The 23,731-nt window shown below is 60.0% G+C and overlaps 3 protein-coding genes across 9 annotated transcripts in view; 1 reads left to right on the forward strand and 2 right to left on the reverse strand.

Moving 5' to 3' along the window:
* Nucleotides 1–16,346, reverse strand: part of PCBP3 (poly(rC) binding protein 3) — a 60,833-nt gene extending 44,487 nt beyond the window's left edge. The window contains exons 1-4 of one of the 4 annotated variants that reach the window (XM_086750366.1): nt 16,279–16,346; nt 10,622–10,713; nt 3,381–3,462; nt 2,137–2,242 (exon numbers count right to left, since the gene is read on the reverse strand). In XM_086750366.1, coding sequence (XP_086606492.1) covers nt 2,137–2,202 — 66 coding nt within the window. In that variant the 5' untranslated portion in view covers nt 2,203–2,242; nt 3,381–3,462; nt 10,622–10,713; nt 16,279–16,346. Of the gene's footprint in view, nt 1–2,131; nt 2,243–3,380; nt 3,463–10,621; nt 10,714–14,316; nt 14,390–16,278 lie in introns of those variants that run through there. The other 3 variants (XM_086750367.1, XM_086750349.1, XM_086750351.1) reach the window with 3 other exon arrangements.
* SLC19A1 (solute carrier family 19 member 1) lies at nt 16,281–21,927 on the forward strand. 2 transcript variants are annotated; one of them, XM_086750346.1, is made up of 6 exons: nt 16,281–16,408; nt 18,788–19,097; nt 19,781–20,528; nt 20,732–20,924; nt 21,008–21,149; nt 21,248–21,927. In XM_086750346.1, the coding sequence occupies exons 2-6, from the start codon at nt 18,873–18,875 to the stop codon at nt 21,434–21,436; spliced, it is 1,497 nt and encodes a 498-aa protein (XP_086606472.1). In that variant the 5' UTR covers nt 16,281–16,408; nt 18,788–18,872; the 3' UTR covers nt 21,437–21,927. The 2 variants fall into 2 exon arrangements, with proteins under 2 accessions (XP_086606472.1, XP_086606473.1); XM_086750347.1 differs by lacking the exon at nt 16,281–16,408 and adding an exon at nt 17,594–17,612.
* COL18A1 (collagen type XVIII alpha 1 chain) overlaps nt 21,718–23,731 on the reverse strand; it is a 39,606-nt gene continuing 37,592 nt past the window's right edge. For all 3 annotated transcript variants that reach the window (XM_086750344.1, XM_086750343.1, XM_086750342.1), the window contains 3 exons: nt 23,444–23,641; nt 23,139–23,254; nt 21,718–23,045 (listed from right to left, as the gene is read on the reverse strand). In XM_086750344.1, coding sequence (XP_086606470.1) covers nt 22,832–23,045; nt 23,139–23,254; nt 23,444–23,641 — 528 coding nt within the window. In that variant the 3' untranslated portion in view covers nt 21,718–22,831. The remainder of the gene's footprint in view (nt 23,046–23,138; nt 23,255–23,443; nt 23,642–23,731) is intronic.

A 23,731-nucleotide genomic window follows, 5' to 3' on the forward strand; every position in this document is an offset into this window, starting at 1 on the left:
AGGAGGACAGTGCTCTGTAGGCGCCCATATGCCGTCCTCCTGGCCCCCAGCAAGGTCAGCGGCACTCGTGGCATAGGCCCCGCTCTGACTGATCTCTTTGGAAAGGCGTGAAGGGGAGACAGGAAAAAAAAAGGGTGAGAAAGGGACCCGAAGCTGGGAGCCGAGCTCTCCGCAGGGCACGGCGCTCATCAGTCGCATCCCAGATCAATCCTGTTAGCTTTGCTCGTTCACCTTCAAGTTCAGATCAAGCAGAAGGGTCAAATTGGGAAATCATTTGCCATTGGCAGGCGTGTCCTCCTCACCACTCTGCAGCCTCGTGTTGTCCCGCAGCCAGCTTTTCCCCTTGCCAGCATGGACACTTCCCACCAGAGCACCTTGCTCACCCCACAGCATCTCCAGCCCCCGGCATCAGCAGTGACCACTCGTCACATTGCCTGGATGTAAGATGAAGCAGCAGTAGTTTCCCAGTGCAAAGTGGCCTCCAGAAACTGAGTCCTCTTCCAGGCGTCCCTCGCACTTTCTCTAAAAGTCACGGTACTACAAGCACAAGATCAGCTCTGAATTCAAAGGATGAAATCCCATGGGGCAAGAGGTTCAAGACACGGCCTTGATGAGGGCTTAGCATTTAAATGAAAACCACACCTTGCTTTGCGTTTTGAGCCAGAAGCTGCTGGCTTGCACAGAGCTGGGCACCAGGCTCCTCTCCTGCCTGCGGACGTGGGAGAAGGACTGGGACGTTGGGCAGGGAGTGTGGGAAAGCAGAAAAATGAGGTCGGAGACCTTCCTGGAGGGAGCTGTGAGATGTTGCAATGTTCATCGAAATCGTGCTTTAATGACCTCTTATTGCAGAAAAGTGCCTACACTAAAGCCAGAGAATAAAATGCACTTGCTGGACAGATTTGGGTTATGAGTGCTTGTGGGAGAACAGTTCGGGGCCTTGTTCCCAGGCTGGACACTCAGCCCCCCAGCAAGGACATGTCCCGGTTTTCCTGAGGTTGGTGATGGGGAGGCCTTCCCAAGACCTGCCGTGCTCAGGGGGAAGCCAGCAAACGGGGAAGAGGCAGAGCCCTCCTGGGATGCACTCCCAAGTGCATCCTTCCTTCAGCTCATGGCCTCCAAGCTATCAGCAGGAAAGCCAAAGCTGCCCTCCACCCCCCCCAAAAAACCCTCGACAGAGGAATGTGTTTATAAGAGGCTGCCCATAGCACACAGGAGCCGCAGACAGCGACAGCAGAGACCTCAGATGACGCATGCTCAAGGCCAGGCACAACCGGGACTCACTATGTCAGCAGTGACCATGGACAAGCCTCCTCACAGGTTTTTGGGCAAGTTCTACCCTTGCTGGGTCACCCACAGCTCCTCCAAGAAACCCTCCTCCCCTTATCCAAAAGGCACCATCTTCTCGCAGGTATAGGGTGTTGCTCTGGCCAGTCTCTCCCAGGGTTTTACATGCAGAAAACAGGGATTAGCCACACTTTAAAAGGAAAATGAGAGAGGAGAGATGGCTTTGTCCGTCACTACAACATTTCTGGTTTACGGAGCTGTCTTCTCAGTCAGAGACACGTGTCCTTTTCGCTAATGGAAAATGTTGCCCCGCCATCCATTTGCGATAGTCAATGCCTGGGACAACGCGATGGCCTCAGGCCAAAGCAGATCTATTTTGGTAACAAAAGCAGAGTGGCCGATGAAAATGACCCCATCTATGCACTTCCCAGCTTAGCTCTTTAGCTGGTTTTAATGGACCCCTGTGACCAAGGCGGCGGAAAGTGAGTGGCCAAGTGCAACGAGGGCAGAAGCGGCGGGACAGGAGACCTGCACGGATGCAGGACTGTGCAGGCCGCTTCGCAGAAAGAGCCCCCGGCAGCAAAACATACCTCTCACAGCAGTCCAGTTAGCAGGATTGCACCCTGCAGGGACCAAAACCCCCTTCCCTTCACCCACTTTCCCTTTTTCGCTCACGCTGCAGCATTGCCCCTCACACGGAGCCGGGTCCCTGCAGCGCAGCAGCACCTCTCTATGCAGAGCCCAACCACATCCTCCCTGCAGGCGTTTTATAGCCTGAGGGAGACTGTGGTGCAGCTGCAAAGACCCCCCCCCCCCAGGATTTGGAAAGGGACTGAGCTCACCTTACCTTACCCAACAGGCCAGCCTTGAGCTCCAGAGCGATTCCTCGGAGGGTCCGGATGCACCAGAAAAGGGCATGCTGAGCGCAGGGCGGAAAGCAGCAGTCCGCGGCACGAGCCTGCAGATCAGGACACGGCAGGGGTTAGGCACAGCGCGGAGGAATTACGCCCGACGGCTGCTTACCGTCCACGAAAAGTGAATTTCAGAGAGAAATTTGGGTTTGGGTTGGGTTGGGGGGGGACACAAAATGATTGGGAGCGTTGCCTCCAGGTGATGGTGCAGGCAGCACCTGCCTATATTTTTTCTCTGTGTTCAGAGCAGGTTTGGGCATGTCCTGCTCCAGCACCCATCGAGCAAGGGAAGCCATCCAAAGAGCTGGGCTGTGGGAGAGGGCTCCCTGGGGACACCACCCCAGCAAGACCCCCCCGGTGACCACAGCCCAGCGGTCCGGCTGCGGGAACTGCCCCCACGGGGGGAACGCGAGCCAGAGGTCTGCTTCATCCAGAAATCAAACCGCCACAGAAATAATCCAGCACGTTTGGGTGACATGGGCGCCGGGTTATTTTTATTGCTTTATTTTTGCTGCTGCTCCCAGTAAGTTAACTGGGGCATGCATTACCCGTCAATAAAATCAATCGAGCAGCCTGAGCCGTTAATAAGCTGAGTGCCAGAGGGCAGAAAAAGCTCTCCGTTGCCCAAAATATTGTTCCAGCAGGAGAGTGGGTGAGCTGCAGGCCCCACTTATTGCTAGGACCCGGCGTTGCTCTTGACGTGCCGGGGCAGCTCGTGTGTAACATAGGGGAGACCTTCCTCTTCCCGGGGACTCAGCAGCCACCGCGCTCATCCCCAGCGACCTGGCACGAGGGGCTGACGCCGCTGTGTGTGAAGGAGCCCGTCAGTGGGAGGAGAGCCCACGGGACCCCCGAGGTCAGTCTTCGGTCCCGCCTGCTGCTCACAGTAGCGTCAGCACTAACATCAGACCAGGTTGCCCAGGGCTTTATCCCTTCAGGGCTTGAAAACCTTCAAGGATGGAGACTGTGCAGCCCCGCTCAGCAACCAACTGCCCTCAGAATGAATGTTTTTTCCCCACAATATTTTATATGTCTCTCTGAATGGTAGCCGTGTTCTCCAAGGCAGAGTGACTGTAGCGACTGTATCCCCAGCTGGTGTCACCTGCAAGCAGGACAGGTCCCAGACAAACTGCCAAAAAAAAAAAAAAAAATTGGAAAAGAGGGAAAACCCAAACTGTGACTCACCGTTGGAGGAGCAGCAGCAGCAGGTCAGGGAGGCTGTGGAGCAGAGGGCTGGGGGTCAGCAGCAGAGGTGGCAAGGGAGGACCTGGAAGAAAGCACCGCATCTCAGCACTCTTGGGCCCCCAGCCAGCCCCTCCACCCAGGAACCAAGAGCATCCTCCCAGCACCACCACCACAGCTGAGGGCAACGCAGGAGACAGGGAAGCACACGGGTAAAATAGCCCAAGCAGACGAATCCTTGGTAATTTTTTAATGCTGATCAGCACACACTTCTGGTCCTGATTCCAGTATTGACAGAAAGAAGGAAAATCCCCGACCACAGCACCAGCTTCATCAAAGTACATGTGAACAAGGCGGCTCAGACAGGGATTCAGTATCCTGGAGGGACCAGGGCTTGCAAGGAAACTCCCATCCTTTCTGCCCCGCACCGGAGCATTTGCACACCCCTCCACCCCAGCCCCATGGGTACATCCTGCCTCCCCACCGCCCAGACAGGCACAGAGCAGTGACCCACAGCAACGCAGCCCGTGAATTCATGAGGAAAGAAACTTCCATTTGTCTTCCACGTCACAGGCATTCAAGAAATACATCATTAAAGAATTTGTCAGCAGTTTTCTTAATCAAATACTGGTCCGTCTCCCAGCAGCTCTGCTTCTGCCCTTACACTAATGTGCCGCACGGTGAGTTCCCAACCACAACCCCGTGCGCCATCTGCACACTCATCCGCAGAAACTCCTGCTTCTGGCACAGTTCTTTCCTCTAGATGCAGATAGAATTGCAAGCCGGTCTCAAAGCACGCTATTGTCTCTGTCTTGCAGCCCCCTGAGATGCACAGGAGCCAGCCAGCCAAACCACACACGCTTGTCCAGCCGTCTAAGTCGCGATTGCTGTGATTACGGTGGGGGTCACATTCCGGTACGGACGCGCCTGTGCTTCCCAAAGGACTGGGGCAACCTCAATTCCAGCACGGGTACGAGTGCGCCTCAAATCATCCAAAAGCTGCCTCCAAGCAGAAACCCCAGCACTGCAAAGCACCTTTTGACCACCGCTGCTTTAAGCATCCCCCGACATCTCCTGTGGGGCTGTTTCCAGAAGACCTCTTCCGGGTGCAGCCGTCCAGAGGCACCACTGTGGCTGAAGAGGCACTGGCTGTGGCAGCTGCCCGTATCCCCACACCACACAACAGGGGTATCTCACCCACCAGCGACCAATGCAAGGCAGTCAGTTGTTGTCTTAAAAGGCAGCAAGCCTTTTGGCAAGCAACCTTTTGGTCTGCTGCTAGACTATCATCCTCATCCTCATCTCCCAAATCCTCTCTCCCCCACGGCTAAAGCCCCTGCACCTTGTGTGTGCTCTGGCAGCACAGGCAGAGGAGTAAATTTTTTTTTTCCTGGTTGTTTCTCTCCAGTGAAACACACACTGGTGCTGTGAGAAAGACACAAGCAAGCTTGTCATCCCAAAAGCTTTCTATCTCCTGACCCGTGGCAGTGGAGGGCATGGCTCCATCCCTGCACGGCCAGCTCACCTCCTAGCTCTCAAGGACAAGGTCCCATTAGCAACTTTGGTCAGCAGTGTTCATGAGGGGTCACCTGGGATGCTGAGGGAGTCAGCTATGAACAGCAGAAGAGCAGAGTTGTCCAGTTCCCAGCAAAATCACACCTACTGCTCCCAGACAAAAGCACTCGAGGATGCAATTAATTCCAACCCACTGATGTGGCGAGACCCCTAAAACCTTTGTAGACCATGACATTTCAACACCCTTAACCCATCCTAGAGAGGCACCAAGCACCCTGAGCAGCATGGACCCCATGCAAGGAGTGCGCTGGGGGGCTCGGCCACCTCGTTCCAAGGGGCTCAAAATTTCGTAGCGTTTAGTCTTGAGTGGGTAAGGAGGAATCATGGAGATGTGGCGAAACATTCTCTGAAGATAGTTTGACCACAGGGCATCACTAGGATGCAAAGGTGAACGAACTGAACACGGCTCTGCGCTCTTGCCCAGCCTCGGTGGTGTGTGAATGGGTACTTCCACGCATGAACTGGTCCTGTGCCCGGTCCCGCGAGGCTGTGACAACTCCCCTGCTCTCAGTTTGGTGGAGCAAACTGGTGAGGACTGCTCCTGAGGACATCTGAGGGCATCCGAAGTGGCACCTGGGCACGGGGGCCGCCCCTGGCACTGCCTTGGTGGGTGTCCAGAGCACCCCAGCACACACACTGCCCTGCTGCACAGCCCGAACCAGCAGATCATGCTGGGAATCATTTTTAAGGGCCTCTCAAAGCAAAGCTTGCACAGGCAAAACCAGATTTCCAGCAGCCTGCTCCAACACCCAGCCTGCCTCTCCTGCAAGCTCAGCCAACCAAGCTGGACTTCAGCTTCTCCTCATCTGCGAGAACTTGGCCCTGTGTCTGGGGCCATGGGGCACCTGTGTGAGGTCTGAGGTCTGCAGAGAGCACAGAGAGCTTTCAGATGTCCTCCCCCAGGGAAAACTCAAGCTCCTTGGGAGAACACGCCATGCGGCTGGGGAGGGACGCACCAGACGGGATGGGATGGGATGGGAGTGTTCTCCCGCCGTATCACCAAATCCCTGAGCTATACTACACCTTATAGTGTGTAGTATAAGGTGTAGTATAGTGTGAACCTCAGCAAGACTGCTCTGTCTGCCTTGTCCCCACAGGCTGCTCGCCCTCTTTGTGTCAGGGGGCACCCCGCTTCCACGCGGATGGGGGTGCAGCAGCCCCTGCGCCGCTGGGATCCACCACGTTCTGCTGCTTGGGGTTTTCAGTGCCGCCGCTCATCACGCAGGGGAGAGAACGATCCTCCCCTGACCTGTGTTCCCATCACCCGCCTTACTGGGTGTTTTACGCAGACAGAGGCAATGATTTTAATGTCCCAGTGAACAAGCTGTCGGGATGCATCAGCCTCAAAAGGCCGGCTTCAGTGACGGCTTCTCCTCCCAGGCGCTGCCTGGGCAAGGAAAACTGATTCCAGCTCCGCGCACACGCGCGCGCACGCCACGCGTGTGGCCACCGGTGCCCATTATTTTCCAGCCTTTTAACAAAGCATCCTTCCAAACCCAGCTCCGCGAGAGGGGAGATGGTGAAGCCCAAGGCGGAGGCACCGCTGCTGGGATGGCACGGCCGCCGGGCAGGCAGCGCGGGCGCCCCCGCGGGCAGGAGCCGGCGTGATGTGATGGGAGCTGAGTGCTCTGAAGCCATCAAGAGTCTCGGCAAAGATGAGCTGAGAAAAGCCATGAGCAGAGCTGACATCTGCCCCCTGGGCAGGTACCTAATGAGCAGAGACATTGTCCATTTGGGGAGACGAGGTAAAGTTAAAAGATTTCCGAGCTGACACCTGGCAGCCTCCATCGGTATTCCTGGTGAAACGGGGAACGAAGACGGGGGACCGAAATGAGTCTCCCCCTGGGCTCTGCAGCAGTGGGATGGGGACGACGCTGAGCATCTCAGCATCTCATCTCCGCTGCCCAGAGGTCCCCTCTTTGCAATTTCCTGCCACGTTAGAAGATAAACCGGTGCTTCCTAAGAGTTGCCCCACCGGGACCATCCCTGGGGGGGTCTGGCAGGGTCCCACATGGTCCCATGCCTGCCAAAAAGGCAGCAGGGGCAGGGGCATAGCACGTTCCTGGGTCCAGCAGCAGGCCAGACCCGCTCTTGGCTGAGATCTGGGCGTGGGCAAAGGCTCCCGTGTCCCATGGTTCCCCCAGCCTGGGAGCAGGATGGCACTCAGCTAAGCCTCAGCCCCCGGCATCACCCAGCAGCCCCCCCGCCGCTTCCACAAACCTAGTTCAGTCAGTCCCTATAAATCCAGCCTCCGCAAGTCCACTTGTCATCGGCTCTTCCCTAACTTACCTCCAGCCTCTTTGCTACCCATCACCTTCAAACGGCGCCTGGTGACGAGACGGGAGCGATGGAGCAGGCGAGGGGGGAGCCCCTTATCACCTCCTGGTTTTCCCCTCTGGAAAGTTTGGCTCTGAAAGCACTCGTAAGCCAGAAAACCTCCTCCCATTTATCCCCAAAGCCACAGCTGGCACATCGTGGGTCCACCTGGGAAAGCCCACACCGAGATGCTTTCCTCCCCACCTGCCTTGCTTTCCCAAAGGCTTAGTGGGGTTGAGGGCAATCGTCTCCTTGGGACCATCCCAGGTGGAAGTAGAGGTCCTTGAGCATCCTCAAAGCTTTCTACCAGCCAACAACAGCTTAAAAAAACTTGCCACTGCTCGGCACAGTTTTCATCAGCTCCATCGACAAGCACCCTCGGGTCTAAACCACATGGCAAGTGGGATTCCCACCCACGTAGCTCCCAGGGTTTTTTGCTCCTTTCTGACAGACGTAGCCAGAAATGCCCGACCCGGGGTGCAAATTCAAAGGTGGCTTTGCTCTGGATGCCCAGGAGCAGGGACAGCAGCTGGGCTCCAGTCTCTCTTCCCCAGCACCCCCTGACCTGCTGGGCTCGAGCAGATGGAACAGCCGCAAATCCCCCTATAAGCCAGGGAAGGGGACTAATCTCCTAGAGGACAAATTGGTTGGTGAGGCGGGGAAGCTCGGTATTTCACCTTTTCCTCCCTCTTCCAGCAAATGCCAGCAGCATCTGACATGCCCAGAGGGAACCCAGCATTCCTGAGGGTGGAGGAGGCAGCGCCAGGGGCTTGGGTACCCGGTCGAGACCTGGTTTTGGGAGAAGGAGACCATTTCACCTAGGACACAGCAAGCTAAGCTGTAAGTGCTCTACCCAGGGAGTAGACACAGCTGGTGTCTCCTTGGGGAAAACCACGTCTGGTGAGTTTTTTAAACTTCCGGAGCGTTCCCCAGCCACAAAGGGCTGAGGGTCCACTGCACCAAGTCCTTGGTGGGCTTAGGGAGCCTTAGGAGCAGCCACCAGCGTGCGATGGACCATCCACATTAGAATCTCTGATCCTTCCTTGCCTTTGAGGAAGGACGAGGATTAGGTCCATTGGACCAGGCTAGTTTGGGTGCTGAGGATGGGATTTGGAGAGCCAAACTTGCTCTTTCCAAAATCCACACACCACTAAAAGGATTAGGAGTGAGGTAGCTAGCTGATGTCAAAGCAGCCGAGCCAGAGCCAAGGCCCAGCAGAAGCCCTGGGACATCACCCACAGCCAAGCCCACCCCGTGCCTTTCGGAGGGGTGTTTCTGCCCAAAGGACCCCAGAGCGGAGGTCAGCCCAAGATGACTCCAGGGTCTGCGCAGCCCGGTGCTGCCTCCAGGGCTGTTCGCAAGCAGCCAACCCTTCCTCCAATTCATTTTCCTTCTGCTCCAGAGGCAACCAAGCGCAAGGAGGTCAGCAAATTTGGTGCCATCCTCCATTCTTACAGGGTTTGGTTTTTTTCCTTCCATCCATTGCCCCTCTTCCTTTGCTTAAGGGCTGGCAAAACTACCCCTGTGTAGTTTTGGGAGAAACGATTTGCCAGATATTGTCAGCTCTACCCACAAAACCCTGGGGTGTTTTCTAGCTGTGGCAGGGAGAGCTGTGGTGGACAGGCACATTAGCTCTCACAAATGCTTGAGAGGAGGAGGCTGCAACCTAGGGCAAGGACAGAGCTTAGACTGTACAGGCTGGGACACGTGGCGTGTGGGCATGGTTTGCACCCCGGTCCTCTGACGGAGAAGCCCGGTGAAGCCCTGGCCAAGGCGTGACACGCACCAGCAGGGCACGGCATCGCTTCTGCCGCTCGCCCGGGGAGCCAGACCTCCAGTGCAGAGCCCACACACAAGGAAATGTCTCAGGAGAGAGAGGGCGAGCTATCAGTCCCTTCCCGGGGACCATGGCCACCCAAGCTGTGCAGTGAAAACAGGCAACTTCAGGTCCCTCACTCGTCCATCCCCTGCCAAGCGCTGGTGTCCAAAATCCCCCAGAGGGGTAACACATTTTCCAAGTGGGGAAACTGAGGCACGGAGGTGTCCAGACCAGTGAGGTGCCTGAAGAGGTCCCATCAGGTGGATTTTTCAGCAGACACTGAAACCTCTCCCAGAAAAAAAAAAAAAAAGAAAAAAAAAACAAAAACCAACAAACTAGCCCTAAGGAGAGGTGAGGGGCTCACCAATCACATCTGTCACCAATCACGTCTTCAGCAGTGGGGTCTGCTCGCCCGTGGGGCAGGAACCCCCAATGTGAACTCGCCCTCCTAGATATTGAGGGGGAAAGGTTTGGTTTTTTTTTTTCCCCAGGAATTAAAAAGCTCATTTCAACCCAGCTGCGTGCAGCAGGGAGAGCAGTCGGGAGGGACCAGGACAACCCATCTTGACGTGGCCTTCTCGACAACAAACATTTCTTCGGAGGCAGCCAGGACCTGCAGGGCTGTTCCTTTCCACCTCACCATGCACCCATCATCTTCCCCATCACTGCCCCGGGGCGTCCTGCAAGACCCCTCGCCCTGCACAAGCTCAGTGAGCCAACCTTGCGCGTCCCCGAGGCATCCTCCTCCCCTGACCCAAAGCATCGGACACAGCCAGTTCGGGAGGGTCTCCCCCAGAACTACAAGATGTCAGAAACGTACGGATTTTGCAGGCTGGCTTTGGTCTTTGCAGCTTCCCAAGTTTCTTGAGGTGCATTTTGTGGAGTGGCCACGGGCAACCACAGTGGAGAGGGTCGCCTGCCCCGCAGAGCCACGCCGTCACAGGGAAGGGCTTCGTTTCACAAACAGCCTGGGGTTGTCCTCTCTACACCTCCCCAAAATGCTGCCTTCACGTTACCAGTCAAAGAAAAGCCTTTAAATAGTGAATTGTTTCCATATTTGAAGGAAGGCCAGAGACACAGAGCGATCCAGGCTGTGAGCATCTCTGGAGGTCCACCTCCTGCCCCAAGCGGGGTCCGGAGTTGGATTCAGCTGTTTGGCGTGAAATAATTTCACCCTGAAACCTCCAAACTTTTTTTCCTGAGCCCTCTGTTTTTTGCCTGCACACTGGGAGCAGCTCCTAAAACACATGAAAGGGAGGAAAGATTCACTTCAGGCACTGGAAATCCGGACACCGTCACCCACTGCCATCACCAAAAGTCATCATTTTTATAATTTCAGGAGTATAACAGAGACCTCATCACAGCTCACCCAGCTTCCTAACATCACCTGGTAAGAGGGGATGGAGCAGCCACACGCCACGGCTCAGCAGCCACCAGCCAGCATGACCTGTGCTGAGGAGGGACACGGCACCATCCCACCACGAGTCCCCTGGGCAGCCCTGGACCTGCCGAGGGGCTGTTCCTGCCTCCTTACCCCCGGGGCCAGACCCCTGTGCAGTGCGACCCGGAGGCACATCTGGCGGCGTGGGGAAGGTGACGGCACAGCTGGCCGGGGCAGCTCTTGCCCTGCGGACAAAAGAGAGGAGAGTCAAGCATCCTCCAGACAACGCGCCCTGGAGCAAAGCAAGGCGCTCGGCTGCCCAGCGGCAAACCTCCCACCCCCCCAACAAAATCCTGGCAAGGATGATGAAGTAAAGATGTCGCAGCTGGAGATGTTCATCCACGACACGGGAGGACTTGCTGGGGCAGAGCCCACGTCATGGGGTGTTTGCACAGGTTTCAGAGTTTCAAGGTTTCAGGGCAGAGACCCCCTAGGAGGACCCTCGGCCCCACACCGGCTGTGGTTTGGTGTTTCCATGAGTCCTGCGTTCAGGCAACGCTGACTAAGTTGGGAGGAGCAGCGCTGGTCGCTCACCCCGCTCCCACCACAGCAGGTCCCCATCCCGGGACAGGGGCTTCAGCATCACCCACCACCCACGCTGGAGATGCTTCCGCCCCAATTCCCTAAGGACAAGCCAGTTCTAGCTGTGCTGGGAAGCAGGTAAACCCCGAGCCAGCAGGCTGGGGCCCCTCCAGGGCACTTGGATTTTCAGGAAACCATCACCTTGGGTTGGGAAAGTCTGGAGAAGAGGGCTTATTCCTTGGTGTCAGGGATGCGTGAGTCATCCTCCAGCAGCTGTCCTTGAAACCCAGCCAAGAAAGCTTTTACCCAAAGCAGCCAGCAATAGGATACCAGATCTGGAGCTCCAGGATTAACCCCTTCCTGGGAGAGGCCATCTGGTTGTCCTCGCATGTCGACCCTCTTTCTCCTCCTCTGGTCGATGCCAGGTTTCCCCACCGTGTGCACCCACCAGGCTGGTGGACATGATGCCAACGCTCCCCTGGCAAGGCCAAGGTGGGGGCGAGGGTGAAGCACATGCTGTGAGACCCCTGTGATGGGCTGCTGCCGGACCAAAGCGGGTTGGAAACGTGCAGCACCCCCACGCCGGGGAATGGCATTTCTCTTCTGCATCTCTCACCGCAGCGCCTGCCCAGCAAACAGGCCAGGGTTTGGGTGGAAATGTGGACTCACTGCCACCTCCAGCCTGACGTTCAGCAAAGTGAAGAAAGAATTGAAAAAAATAAGGTGGAAAACTCAAAGCGCTTCGTTTTGTCATTTTGGGAGGAAAGTGTGTGATTTTTGCGCTCCTGAGTGTTTGCTTCATTTAGGGAGCCACCAACCATCTGTAGCTCCTGTAAAGGGCTCCCGGCTGATTTGTGTGCTGAGTCTCGATGGGCTTTCCCAAAAACGGGGGGAGCTGCCTGCTGAAAAATCCCATACTCCCTCCTGGATAGAAACAGAGGAGGGACCTGCTGTGTTAAAGAGTTTTTCCTCTTTCTGGTTTCCCCGCAGGCAGAGGTGCCAGCACCCAGCTTACCTGCCAACCCGACACAAACGATTTCTGCATCGCCGCACCAGGACGAGGCGGGAAGATGAAGGACGCCCCCGGCCCTGCCCCAGGACTGGGAATGAAGGGTCCACCCTGGAGCCCTGAATGCTGTCCCCCAGCCTGGTATGCATCTCCGGCCTCCCCGCGGGGAAGGACAGCCAGCGAGCACCACGCGGGATGCCAGCCGGGTCTTAGCGCCATTAATTCACCTCCTTAATTAGTAGGGCGAAGACGTAGAGCTTCTGGCAGAGCGCCAAGGACGAGAGGAAAAGCTGGATGCTGCCGTTGGCGCTGCCGGCAGCCAGGTGAACCCTTCCCACGAGGACGGAGCTTTGCGGCAACCGGGGGGCCCTGGGGACATTTGTTCCCCCTCCCCAGGCTCTGCTCCGTGGGAGGGACACGGTTCGTGGGACCATTGCAAAGAGAAGGGAAACGAGCCAGGGGTTGTATTTGTACCCACGAACCCGGGCTGGAGCTGCCGGCCGCAGGCCCACAGGCCCAGGGCTCAGGCAGCACCGGGGCCAAGCATCGCTCGACCCACCCCAGCGGTGACCGGCAGCGGTTTCGGCACCTGCGCGGGACTGCCCTGAACTTCACGGCAGAGATACACCTCCTCGGCCATCATTTAAAGCAAGCTCAGGGGTTTCCCTCTCACGTCCTCCCACAGGCCGCTACGGAAACGCTCAGTGAAAGCACGGATGAGGTCACAGAGATTTTTTTGGGGGTGTCTTCTTCACCTCCCATGGGGCCCTCCATCCATCTCCAGGCTGCTCGCTTACAGCCGGCACCAGTCTGCACAAGGCGCTGCTATCCACCCCCTCCACCCTCAGGGACCTCCCAGCCCCCCCAAGACCCCAGCACACAGCAGTTTCCAGTGCGTCTCCCACCAAGACCACCCGGTCCCTTCCTACCATGTCCCTCGGCATGCGCAGACACGTTCTCCCCTCACAAGGATGGAGAGCGTGCACCATCCACGGCTGCAGGCCGGGAAAACCTGGGACGTCCGCACCCCGCCGTCCAGCTTCACCCCCCACCGCGGGAGCCCCTGGGGAGTCAGGACCCTCGAGCTGCCCCATCTGCCCCACGCTCACCGTGCTGCGAGCTGATAGAGGACGCCCTGCGGCACCAGGCTCTGCACCATTCCCGGGGGGCCATGCAGCATCTGCACCAAGGTGGGGACGCTCTGCAGCACGGTGGCCGTGGGAGGATGCCGCACAGGGCTGGGATGCTGCAGCGGGGGTGGCATGGACCCTCCCCACCCCGCACCCCAGGACAGGTCAGGAAGACCCCACCCAGACCCCAGGGGGATAAATGCTGCCCGTTGCCCCGGGTGCAATACCCAAATACATCTACTCCCCTCCTCCAAGCTCCATATGATGCAGGGGTGATGGCTCTGGTGAGGAGGGGGCAGCCGCCACAGCACAGGGCGCTCTGCTCTCCCTTGATGAACCAGCCCGATTTTGGAGGAAGGACAGAAAGGTCCCGTCTGGGGAAATGGGCTCCCACGAGATGTTTTCCCCAACTGCGGTGGAAGCTTGGAGATGCATGCTCCAGAAATGAGGCCTGGGCCCCCCTTCTTCCCCACAGTGCTGCCGCTGGGGCTGCATCTGCCCCAGCTGGGTGCACCGGTGAGCTGCTCGGCAGGCGCTTGGTGACCAGCGCATCCAGAGCCGGCTCTCAGAAACGACCACCCGACCGACAGCAGCCGGACCCCCAACTGGATGCTCGGCACCTCAAAGCCAGCACCCAAAAGCCGTCACCCAAGAGCCACCACCCAAAAGCCAGCAGGCAGGGCTCGCCTATATGCAGCATCCCTGCCATCACCTGTCCCCACGCACACTTCTCCCTGCAGCGGTGAGCAGGGGACTTGTTAGGACCCCCCCACACACCCCTGGGTGACGGCGACAGGGCTTTGGGGTTCGTTTCGGCAGAGGCCAGCCCCTTGCCAAGGCAAGCAGCATCCCGGGCTGGGAGTCAGGGACGGAAAACTCTGGCAGAGGCAGCCGGGGAGGTGGCAGGGAGGGCGGGGTGTGGGGGGAGCCCCTCGGGATAGGGATACGGGGGACCCACCCTGTTTTTTGGGGGGTGCTGCCAATCCCGTGGCGATGCCGCACCGGGAGCCACCTCCTCGTCCCGGTGGCTGCGTGCGTGTCCCCCCCGCCACCCGCGTCCCCACGTGGGGGACCCACGCATCCCCCCCCCCCAAGAAAACAACGCCCCACGGAAAGCAACCCCCTACCTGCCCCCGGACGGACGAATGGAGCGACCGGCTGCGCGGATCGGGGAGAGGAGGGGAGGGGAAGGGAGGGGAGGGGTCGGCCTGGGGCAGGCAGGGCTGGGCAGGAGCAGAGGGGCGGTGGGGATCGCTCCGGGGGAGGTGCTCGGCCCCCCCCGGCTCTGCCCGCCCCCCAGCGTGGCCCCAGTCCCCGCTGTTGCCCCTGCCCCAGCCCTTGCCCCTGCCCCAAACCCTAACTTTACCCTTCCTACCCCAGCCCCATCCCTGCCCCAGCTCAAGCCCCTGCCCGTGTCCCAGACCTCGCTCAAACCCCTGCCCCTTCCCTAGCACCAGCCCCTGCCCCAGCTCCTGCCCTTGCCCCCCCGCCCCCGCTCCTGTTCCTGCCCCCAAACCTGCTCTGTCCCAGCCCCAGCCCGAGCCCCAGCAGCTGGGCACTGGGGGCACGCCAGCCCTCGGGCCTGGGGGTAGGGGGGTTGCCTCCCCATGAGCTGTGCCCCCTCTGCACAAATGCAGATCCTTGCAGCCTGACCCTTGCACCCCTGGGTGCTGTCCTAGGCTGGGGGGAGTCCGGCCAGAGTGGTAGCGGCGGCACAACTTTGCCAAGGGACGCACATCGGACTGAGTGGGTGGGGGTCCCAGGTGACACTGCACAGGGTCATTAAGGCCCCACCAGTGTCCCCAGGGTGCCGGCATTGCCCAGGCGCACGGCGTCACCCCAGACCCACACCCTGGGGTGCTCCTGTCCCTCCCGCCAAGGGATCTGGCTCCTTCTGCGGTACCAAAACCGTCCTGGTGTCCTGGTTTCCTCCCCAGGGAGGAAACGGCTTTGGGGGGCAAACGTGCCATCACTTAAGAAAGGATTTGGGATGTCCCCCACCTCACTTTCACCCCCTGGCTCTGTTTGGCTGAAAAGAGGAGGAGCAAAACCCCAGTGAAATAAATGCTGGTCCAGCCTCCACCGTCATCATTCAGCGGTGAGCATCTTCACCCAGGTGTTGAGGGGCTCGACGGGACAGCGGGCCCTTGGGTGAGAAGACGCCCCCCAGACTGGGGTGCAACTGCCTGGTGCCAAACCTGGGCAAGGGGGTTGTGACGGATCCCCCGAACACGTGGGATCCCACTGCTGCGCTTCCAGGCAGGAACGTATAAATATTTCAGCAGAGAAGCCGAGCCCTGTCAGGTTGCATTTGCTTCTGGCAGGGTAAGTGCTGGCAGCAGCGGAGGGAGAAAAGGGCGGGCCGGAGGAGGGGAGGGGGAGGTTGGGGGGGGGAAGATGCTCTCAGAAGATGTGTTGTCTCCCAGGAGATGGGGCCACCGAGAGCCCGATCCTGGAGGGTCTCCACCTCTGCTTATGGTTTCTCCGGGACCGGTGCCGGGCCCTGGTTGGGTCCCCGTTGTCCTCCCCCAGTAAGCACATCCCGTGGGGTTGGGGGTTGCTGCTGGGGGAAGAGGGGTCCGCTAATTCTGCTCTGAGCCCAAGCTCATCCAGGACCCCCTGGGACACGGCACAGCCCAGACTCTAACCAACCCAGCTTGTAAAAAATGGGGGGGGGGGCAGAAATAAATCCAAGCAGCTCTGGGCGGGGGGGGGGGGGCGGTGTTAAGTCACTGTTGGGGGGAAGGCTGAGGGCACTCTGCCCCCGGGGATGCTGCCGAGAGGCCACGGTAGATGGGGGGGGAGTGGAAGAGGAACCGGAGGAGGGGCCCGTGTCCTCACCCCCTCCCACTCCACAAACCGGTGGGGGGGGGGTGGGCGGGGGCAGCGTGAGCACGCTCCTCCTCCTCGTCCTCGTCCTCCCCCTCTTCCTCCTCCTCCTCGTCCTTCCCCTCTTCCTCCTCCTCCTTTTCCTCTTCCGCTTTCTCCTCCTCTTCCTCCTCCCTGCACTGTGGGGTTTGTAGTCCCCTCGCCGCCCTGCACGTGGCCCAAGCCCCCCCCGCCCCCCTTCCTCCTCTTGATTCTCTTACTTTTCTTCCTCTTCTTACTTCTTCTCCTGGCTTTGCTGCGCATCTGGCTCCGGCAGCTGCGGGGAGCCCCAGGACCGCCCCCCCCCGCCCTCCCGCCGCCGCCCTCATGCCCGCTGCGCCCCCACTCCAGGTACGGCCCGGGCTGTGGGGGTGCTGGGGGAGCGGGGATTTGGGGTGTCCCCGGGGTGCTGGGGTGCCTGGGATGTGGGTGGCCTCCCAGGATGCTGGGGATGTGGAGGTGCCCTCAGGGTGCCCAGTCTCTGAGCTGGTGCCCCCCACCCCCAACACCACATGCGCCCCAAACTACCCCCCAGCACCTTGAAGGAGCCACCCACCCCTTGGGTGCTGGGCGGGCGGGGGGGGGGGACGACGACAAATTTGTGCCTGCACGATGGACGAGGATGTATTTTGGGGGGCTTCCCAGCCCCCCCCAGGGACTCAGGCACCCCCATCCCCTGTCCCCTCGGTGTCTCCCGACAAAATGCATTGTGCTTGGGCCGTGTCACCGCCGTGCCACCGATGTAGGGATGTGGGGAGAGGATCCCCCCTGCACTGTTCCCCCCCCCCAAGTCTGTCCCTCTGTCCCCTCCGGACCGCGGTGGCCGTGGCTCCCCAGGGGAGCTGCACCTGGGCTTGGCTGCCCGCGTTCCCGGGTTGAAACAGTGCAGCGTGACAGCTGTCCCCTGTCAAGGTCACCGCAATAACCCAGCGACAACTGGGGTCACTCGCTGCTAACAGCCCGCGCTCTGCTCCCGCTCCTCTGCCCGGCTCTGGGGACGACGGCACCGATCTGCAGGCGTCTGTTGGGACTCGCTCACCTTGAGCAGCGGCAGCTCCACGGATGGTCTGGAGAAGTGGAGCTGGGCTTGGTCAGATGGATTTGGGGCTGGGGTTCCTGCATCCATGGGGGAACATGTGGCAGGAGTTGGGAGCTGGTGCTCCCCGGGACGGTGGCAGCAGGGCAGCTGCACGGCGTCCCTTGGGCCAGGGATGAGCATGTGTGTCCATCCTGGATGGAGGCAAAAGGAAATGGGGAACATCTGCTTCCGAAATGGATTTGGAGCAGCCCGTCAGGATCCTGGGCAGAGAGCGGCCGCTGGAGGTGTGACGATCACTGACATCCGCAGCCCGGCTCAGGGACAAGCGGACAATGGGGCATGGTCCGGGCAGTCGCAGGTGGCAGTGGCCCCGAACAGGCATGGCACGGCATGGTGCTGGGGCCGGTGTTTGGGGGGTTTAGCCCCCACTCCTTGTTCTTCGTGACGCGGCGGGGGTTTGCAGTGCTGCACCCAGCACCCACGCTGGTGCCGGCTCTGGGCGATAGCTGTCCGGTGGTAAGCGAGCACCGAATCCCTGCCCCGCTCCCCAGGGACCTGTTTAAGAATCAGGGGCTGTTTGCCCAGCCCTGAGCTCCGGGACACGGGCATTTGGTGATGCTCAGTGCTGAAATCCAATGGGAGTGCTGCTGGAGCGGTGAGTCCTCACTGGGGCAAATGGGCACCCTGCTTCCCGCTGCCGCTTTTGGTTCCGATCACGAGCAGCTTTCCCCTGTGACCAGCATCACCAGTTCATGTCCCCGTTAGCTGCGTGCGTTATCCAGGGGAGGGTCTTGCAAGGTGAACCCCCCCAATCTCGCCACGCGGGGTGGCAGCGGGGGGGCACCAACTGGGACCATGGACTTATTTTTCATGACAGTGATTAGTCATTCTGCAATGAGCAGGGTGATCGGGTTTCTAGACCTTGCTCCTGCGGCACAGATTGGCACACGTGGATTTTTATGGCTCGAAAAGCCCCGGCAGTGAATTGGTGTGGGAGCGCTGGGAGGACGCTCGGACCAGGCCTTCTCCCTTCCCTGCCTGCATCCTGTGACCGCTAATCGGGCTTTCCCAGCGCTGCCAGCTTTCCTGAGGTCAAACCTCAGGATCTGAGCATTTAATCCCCCTCTCAACCGTGAACCTCGTGGCATTTTGCATTCTTCACGGGCCGGGCAACGCCGCCTAAGCATCGCGTCGCACTGGGGCGGGGAGCCAAGGGGCAATCGCTTGCCTTTGGCTCAGCTAAAGTCTTGCCAGCCGCCCAGCTAATGTATAACATGGCCGGCGCAGCACCCAGCGTGCACATTAACTCGCTTTCACAACCGGCGCGGTCACCCCGGCTGCTGCCGTCTCCCTCGGGAGCGCCCGGTCCGCGGTGGAGCAACTCGGCTCAGAGGGAAGTGTCGTTTCAGGGAGGGGGGGTAAAATCCCCTTAGAAGTCTTAAAAGGGAGAACAAGGAGGCGCTGGGAGCCGAGGATGCTCTGCTGCAGAGCCGGGCACTCTGTGCGTCCAGGCCCTTTTATAGGGGATTTACAAGTGCCGCCCAAAATGGGCCCTCCCCGCTTGTGCACAGCGAGACGTGCGGCTGCTTTTCTTCTTGCAAGAACGTTTCCTGGGGAGAAGGTGGTGGGGTTTATTTGCCTTGCGATTATGGAGGAATTTGAGCCTGTGCCAAACGCTGCTTTCTCCCCAGAAACTGCAGCGCAGCAGCTTTCGATGCGACGGAGAGCGCCTGCTGCCAGAGAGGGGCTGCCTGGCCCAGCGAAGCCTGTCTAGCTATGGTCCCCGGGAGAACGCCACCGTCTCGCTGCAGAGCTGGCAGAGCCATGCCCGGGAAGGATGACGACGCCAAAAAGCCAACATCGGAGACGGCGCCGGACCAGAGCTGGAAACTACAGGTCTTCTACCTCTGCTTCTATGGCTTCATGACACAGATCCGGCCCGGGGAGAGCTTCATCACCCCCTATCTCCTGGGGTCCGACAAGAACTTCACACAGGCAGAGGTGAGCTGCAGGTCCCCCTTGTCCCCCTCGCTACCCTGGGGCTGGCCAGAGCATCCTCCCGCAGCCCTGGGGCGCAGGCGTGCCGCATCCCCAGCGAGGCGGCACGCGGTGATGTTTGGCGGGGGGGAGAAGGTGGTGTGGGTCCATCTGGCAGCATTGTCCCTGTCCCCTAAGTCCCAGGCTCAACTTGCCCCTGGCAGAAGACCTCGTGCCCAGGTTGGCCATCGATTTTGAGGGGGTGATGCCTGACCCCTGCCCACCTGGGCAGCCAGTGTGCCAGGCTGGGAGAAGCCCTGTCCCATCCCTTCAGGGAGACCCTCCTGTGCAGTGCAGACCCTCCTCCCTGCAGTGCACAACGAGGGGCACGGGGCTGGGCACCGCTGGGCTGCTGGCAGCGATGGGGTTAGACGAGGACGGGCTGCATGTTGCTGTCCCCTGACCAAGGGCCGCTGGCCCCAGTCCCAGCCGGCTGCTGTGTCCGTGGGAACGCCACGTTCCCGGCACGGGAAGAGGCTGGGGCTCAGCCAAACCCCCAGCCGAGCACACTGTGAGCCACATTCCTCCCTCAGGAGGTGCTGCCATGGGGGTCAGGGGCTGGTACCCACCCAAACCACACTCCTCTGGGCCAGATGCATCCCCTGGGGATGTGTCCCATGCTCAGCCCCTCCTTGCACGCGTGGCAGGTGACCAACATGATCACACCGGTGATGACCTACTCCTACATGGCCGTGCTGGTGCCCATCTTCCTGCTGACGGACTACCTGCGCTACAAGCCGGTGCTGGTGCTGCAGAGCCTGAGCTACATCTCCATCTGGCTGCTGCTGGTTCTCGGCACCTCCGTCCTGGCCATGCAGATGATGGAGTTCTTCTACGGCATCACCATGGCCGCCCGCATTGCCTACTCTTCCTACGTCTTCTCCCTTGTCGCCCCATCCCGCTACCAACGTATGGCCAGCTACTCCCGCTCCGCCGTCCTCCTGGGTGTCTTCACCAGCTCGGTGCTGGGCCAGCTCTGTGTCACCTTGGGCAACGTCTCCTTCCTCACCCTCAACTACGTCTCATTGGGCTTCGTCAGCTTCGGCCTCGTCCTCGCCCTCTTCCTCGAGCGGCCCCGGCGCAGCCTCTTCTTCAACCGGCTTGAGGGGACTGGTGACAGGGCTGCACCCACTGAGCTGGACAAGATGGCCGGGGGGGACAGCGGTCGGCAGACACGGGACTGGCAGGACGCGGTGCTGTGCCGTATGCTGCGGGAGGTGGCGATGCTGGCCAAGCAACCCCAGCTCCGACTCTGGTCCTTGTGGTGGGTCTTCAACTCCGCTGGTTACTACCTGATGCTTTACTACGTGCACATCCTCTGGAATGAGATCTACCCTGCCACGGACAACCAGCGGGTGTACAACGGAGGGGTGGACGCTGCCTCCACACTGCTGGGTACGCTCGCCTGGGCTGGGGACGTCAGGGGTGCGGGGAGGACTGCTCGTCCTGCTGCATCCCTTGGGAATGGCGGTCCTTATGATGTTTCTGGGGATGCAGTGGTGGTGAGATGAGCATCACTAGATGAGATGAGCATCACTAGGCTGGGGGATCTGAGGTGGTCCTGGGAGGTGTTCATGGCATCCTTCTCCCTTCCCCAGGGGCCGGAGCCTCCTTCGTTGCCGGCTACGTGAAGATCCGCTGGACGCTGTGGTCGGAGCTGGTGATCGGAGTGGTGACGGCTTTCCAGGCGGGGCTGCTCCTCCTCATGAACACCACCAGCAACATCTGGCTGTGCTACACTGCCTATGTCCTCTTCCGCGGCTCTTACCAGTTCCTGGTGCCCATCGCCATGTGTGTGGTGACCCTGGGGACCTGCTCCCACTCTGGCAGCTGGGCTGGCATCGCAGGCTCACTGGTCCCCTCTTCTGTCCTAGTTTCCAGATTGCTACCTCCCTCTCCAAAGAACTCTGCGCCCTGGTCTTCGGGGTCAACACCTTCTTCGCCACCATGCTGAAGACCATCATCACCATCATCGTGGCCGACAAGAGGGGCTTGGGCTTGTCTGTGCATCCCCAGGTAGGAATGGGGGGCCCCTAGGATGGAGGTGGTCCCCTAATGGTGTGGGACAAAGGTGAGGGGCTCTAAGTATCACTCTCTCCCTGCCTCTCTTGCAGTTTTACGTGTATTTCGGGTACTTCACGCTGCTGGCAGTCACCTACCTGCTGGCGGCTGTCGGCGTGGGCATCCGGCACAGCTGCAGCAAGCAGCCGGCGGAGCTGGCCCAGGCCAAGGAGCCGTGCCAGCTCCCTGCCGAGGTGCCGGCACAGGAGAAGAGCCTGGAAGCGGGCGCCGTGCGAGCCTGAGCACCGGCGCTGCCACCGCGTCTCGGCTCCGTAAGGAAGCGTCACCATTGCAGTGTACTTCGTCTCCCGTCCTCAGTGCCGGCCCGTTGAGGATGTACCCCTTGGGACCTGTTTTCTGCTCCATGAGGGGCAGGGCTGTGCCCTCCGCCCCGGCCACAAACACAACCCGAGCAGGGCCACGGGATGCCCGCGGCCGCCAGCACCAGGTACCACACAGGAATACGGACGGGGTCCGGGGCGTCTCCCAGCCGCCAGCTCACCGAAGTGGCGCGGAGCCAGGCTACAAGAGGATAACGTTTCTTTATTCAGTGCCTTTAGAAAATGATTTATAGGACACAACGAACAAAAAAAAAAATAATAAAGATCCACAGGCTTTAAATTGCATTAGTTACACAAAATACAGTAGACTGTAAGAAATAGAGACCATGTGACTTGCACAGCTTTTGTGGTAATAATTTCCATACAATAATAAAAAGCTAGTTACAGATTTATCTTTCTTTTTTTTTCCTTTTTTTTTTTTTTTAGCACCTTGGATTTGCCCACACCAATTCAAACCAGCTTTGCTGCGTCTCGGCCCTTAGCGTGCAGCAAAGGCGGCACAGGGATGGCGACAGGGGTGATGGCGGTGCCTGCGCTCGGTACCACGCGCGCTTAACACACGCGTGCATGTAAACACACGCCAAGGGCACGCCTGGCCCGCACGCTGGGGCCACCCCATTGCTCCGGTGCCCGTGCTGGTCTGGCTGCTGCTGGTGGGGGGCACGGCAAGGGGTCCGGAGGGTGCGCAGAGGGGATAGGGACCGCCCCCCTCCAGGGTGTGGGAGCTACTGGTCAGGAGGTGGAGGTGAGGATAATGATGAGGGTCTGGGTGGGATGGTTCTTACCTGGGAGGACGGAGACCCCTGGCACCGCCACGGGACAGTCCTTTGGGTGGGATGCTGAGGTTTTGGGTGGAGAAGACCCCGTGGGCCCAGCAATGGGGATTTGGATCCGGCCCCGAGCTCCAGGTGAGGACGGCGCGGGGCTGATGGAGGGTCAGAGAAATCCCCACAGGAGTTCCGGGAGGGCCCAGCCACCCCGAAAAGAGCATCCGAGCGGGAGATGGACGCAAACTGAAGTGGTTAGATATTAGGGGTTAGAAGAGAAGGGGAGCAAGAGCGGGGGAGGAGGAAGGCAGCCAGCCCACGGCTGCCCTGCCCCGGGTGGGACGTGAGCCCCTGCCGACCCAGGGCAGGCGTGACGGCGATACTCTTTGGCTTCAGGTCTGCGGAAGAAGAAAACCCCGTGGGGGCGAGGGCCGGAGATGGAGGGGGCTGAGGACCGCTGGGGTGCAGGCTGGCCCGCCCCTCCCTGGGGAGATGTGGGGTACCCAGGGGTGTGGGGCAGTGGGGGGTGTCACTTTTTGGCAGCGGTCATGAAGCTGTTCTCGATGCAGAGGACGACAAAGGCGTGCTGGCAGCTGCTGGCTGCCTGCTCCAGCAGTTTGCCAGAGCCCAGTGAGGAAGACTGCCCAGTGGCGGCGCGCTCCTCCGTCCGCCACGCCTCACAGTAGCTCTCGGGCAAGCGCCGGCCCTTGGCATCCGAGCCGTGCCAGACGCTCTTCTGCGGCCTGGAAAGGAGAAAGGTGGAGGAGGGGGAGGGCTGCCACACCCTGGTCCACACCCCATCTCCCTTCTCTCCCCATCACTCATCCCACACTCACCATCCTGCATCCCGCAGGACATCTCGGCCGTCGAAGGAGAGGATGCGGCCACCGGCTCGCAGCGGGGCCCCGCTGCCCGTGAAAAGGGCTTCCCAGTTACTGAAGAGGACTTCATCCTGGTGTGGAGGTGGAAAAAGGAGGAGGATGGGGGGTGGTCAACCCTGCCTGCGCACCGAGAGCATCACAGGAGCTCCAAGGGACGCTCGGCGGTCACTGCCGTGGCAGACGGCTGGGAGCGTTGGGATGCTCCGCGCACCTCGGGGCTCGCAGGGCGGTGTCGGAAAGGGGAGGGGGGACGCGCGTACCCGGAGGTTGACGATGGGCACGGCGGCACGGTCGGCCCTGCGCACAATGCTGTAGAGGTCCTGCAGGCGGGAGGAGAGGAAGGCACGGAAGGTGCCGGCCAGCCCGACCTGTCGGGCTTGCTGGAAGCACTGGAAATCGGCACCCCGGATGCCGCGCATGCCGCCGCTCAGCGGGGCGTTCAGGGCCACCAGGTGAAGCTGCCGAAAGAAGGGGACAAGAGGGCATGAGGGGCGCCACTTTGGCCACCACCGTGACCAGCCACCTCCCCTCGGCCGGCACACGGCACT

The sequence above is a fragment of the Chlamydotis macqueenii genome, chromosome 6 (genome assembly GCF_036417535.1).
Source record: "Chlamydotis macqueenii isolate bChlMac1 chromosome 6, bChlMac1.mat, whole genome shotgun sequence".
NCBI lineage: Eukaryota > Metazoa > Chordata > Aves > Otidiformes > Otididae > Chlamydotis > Chlamydotis macqueenii.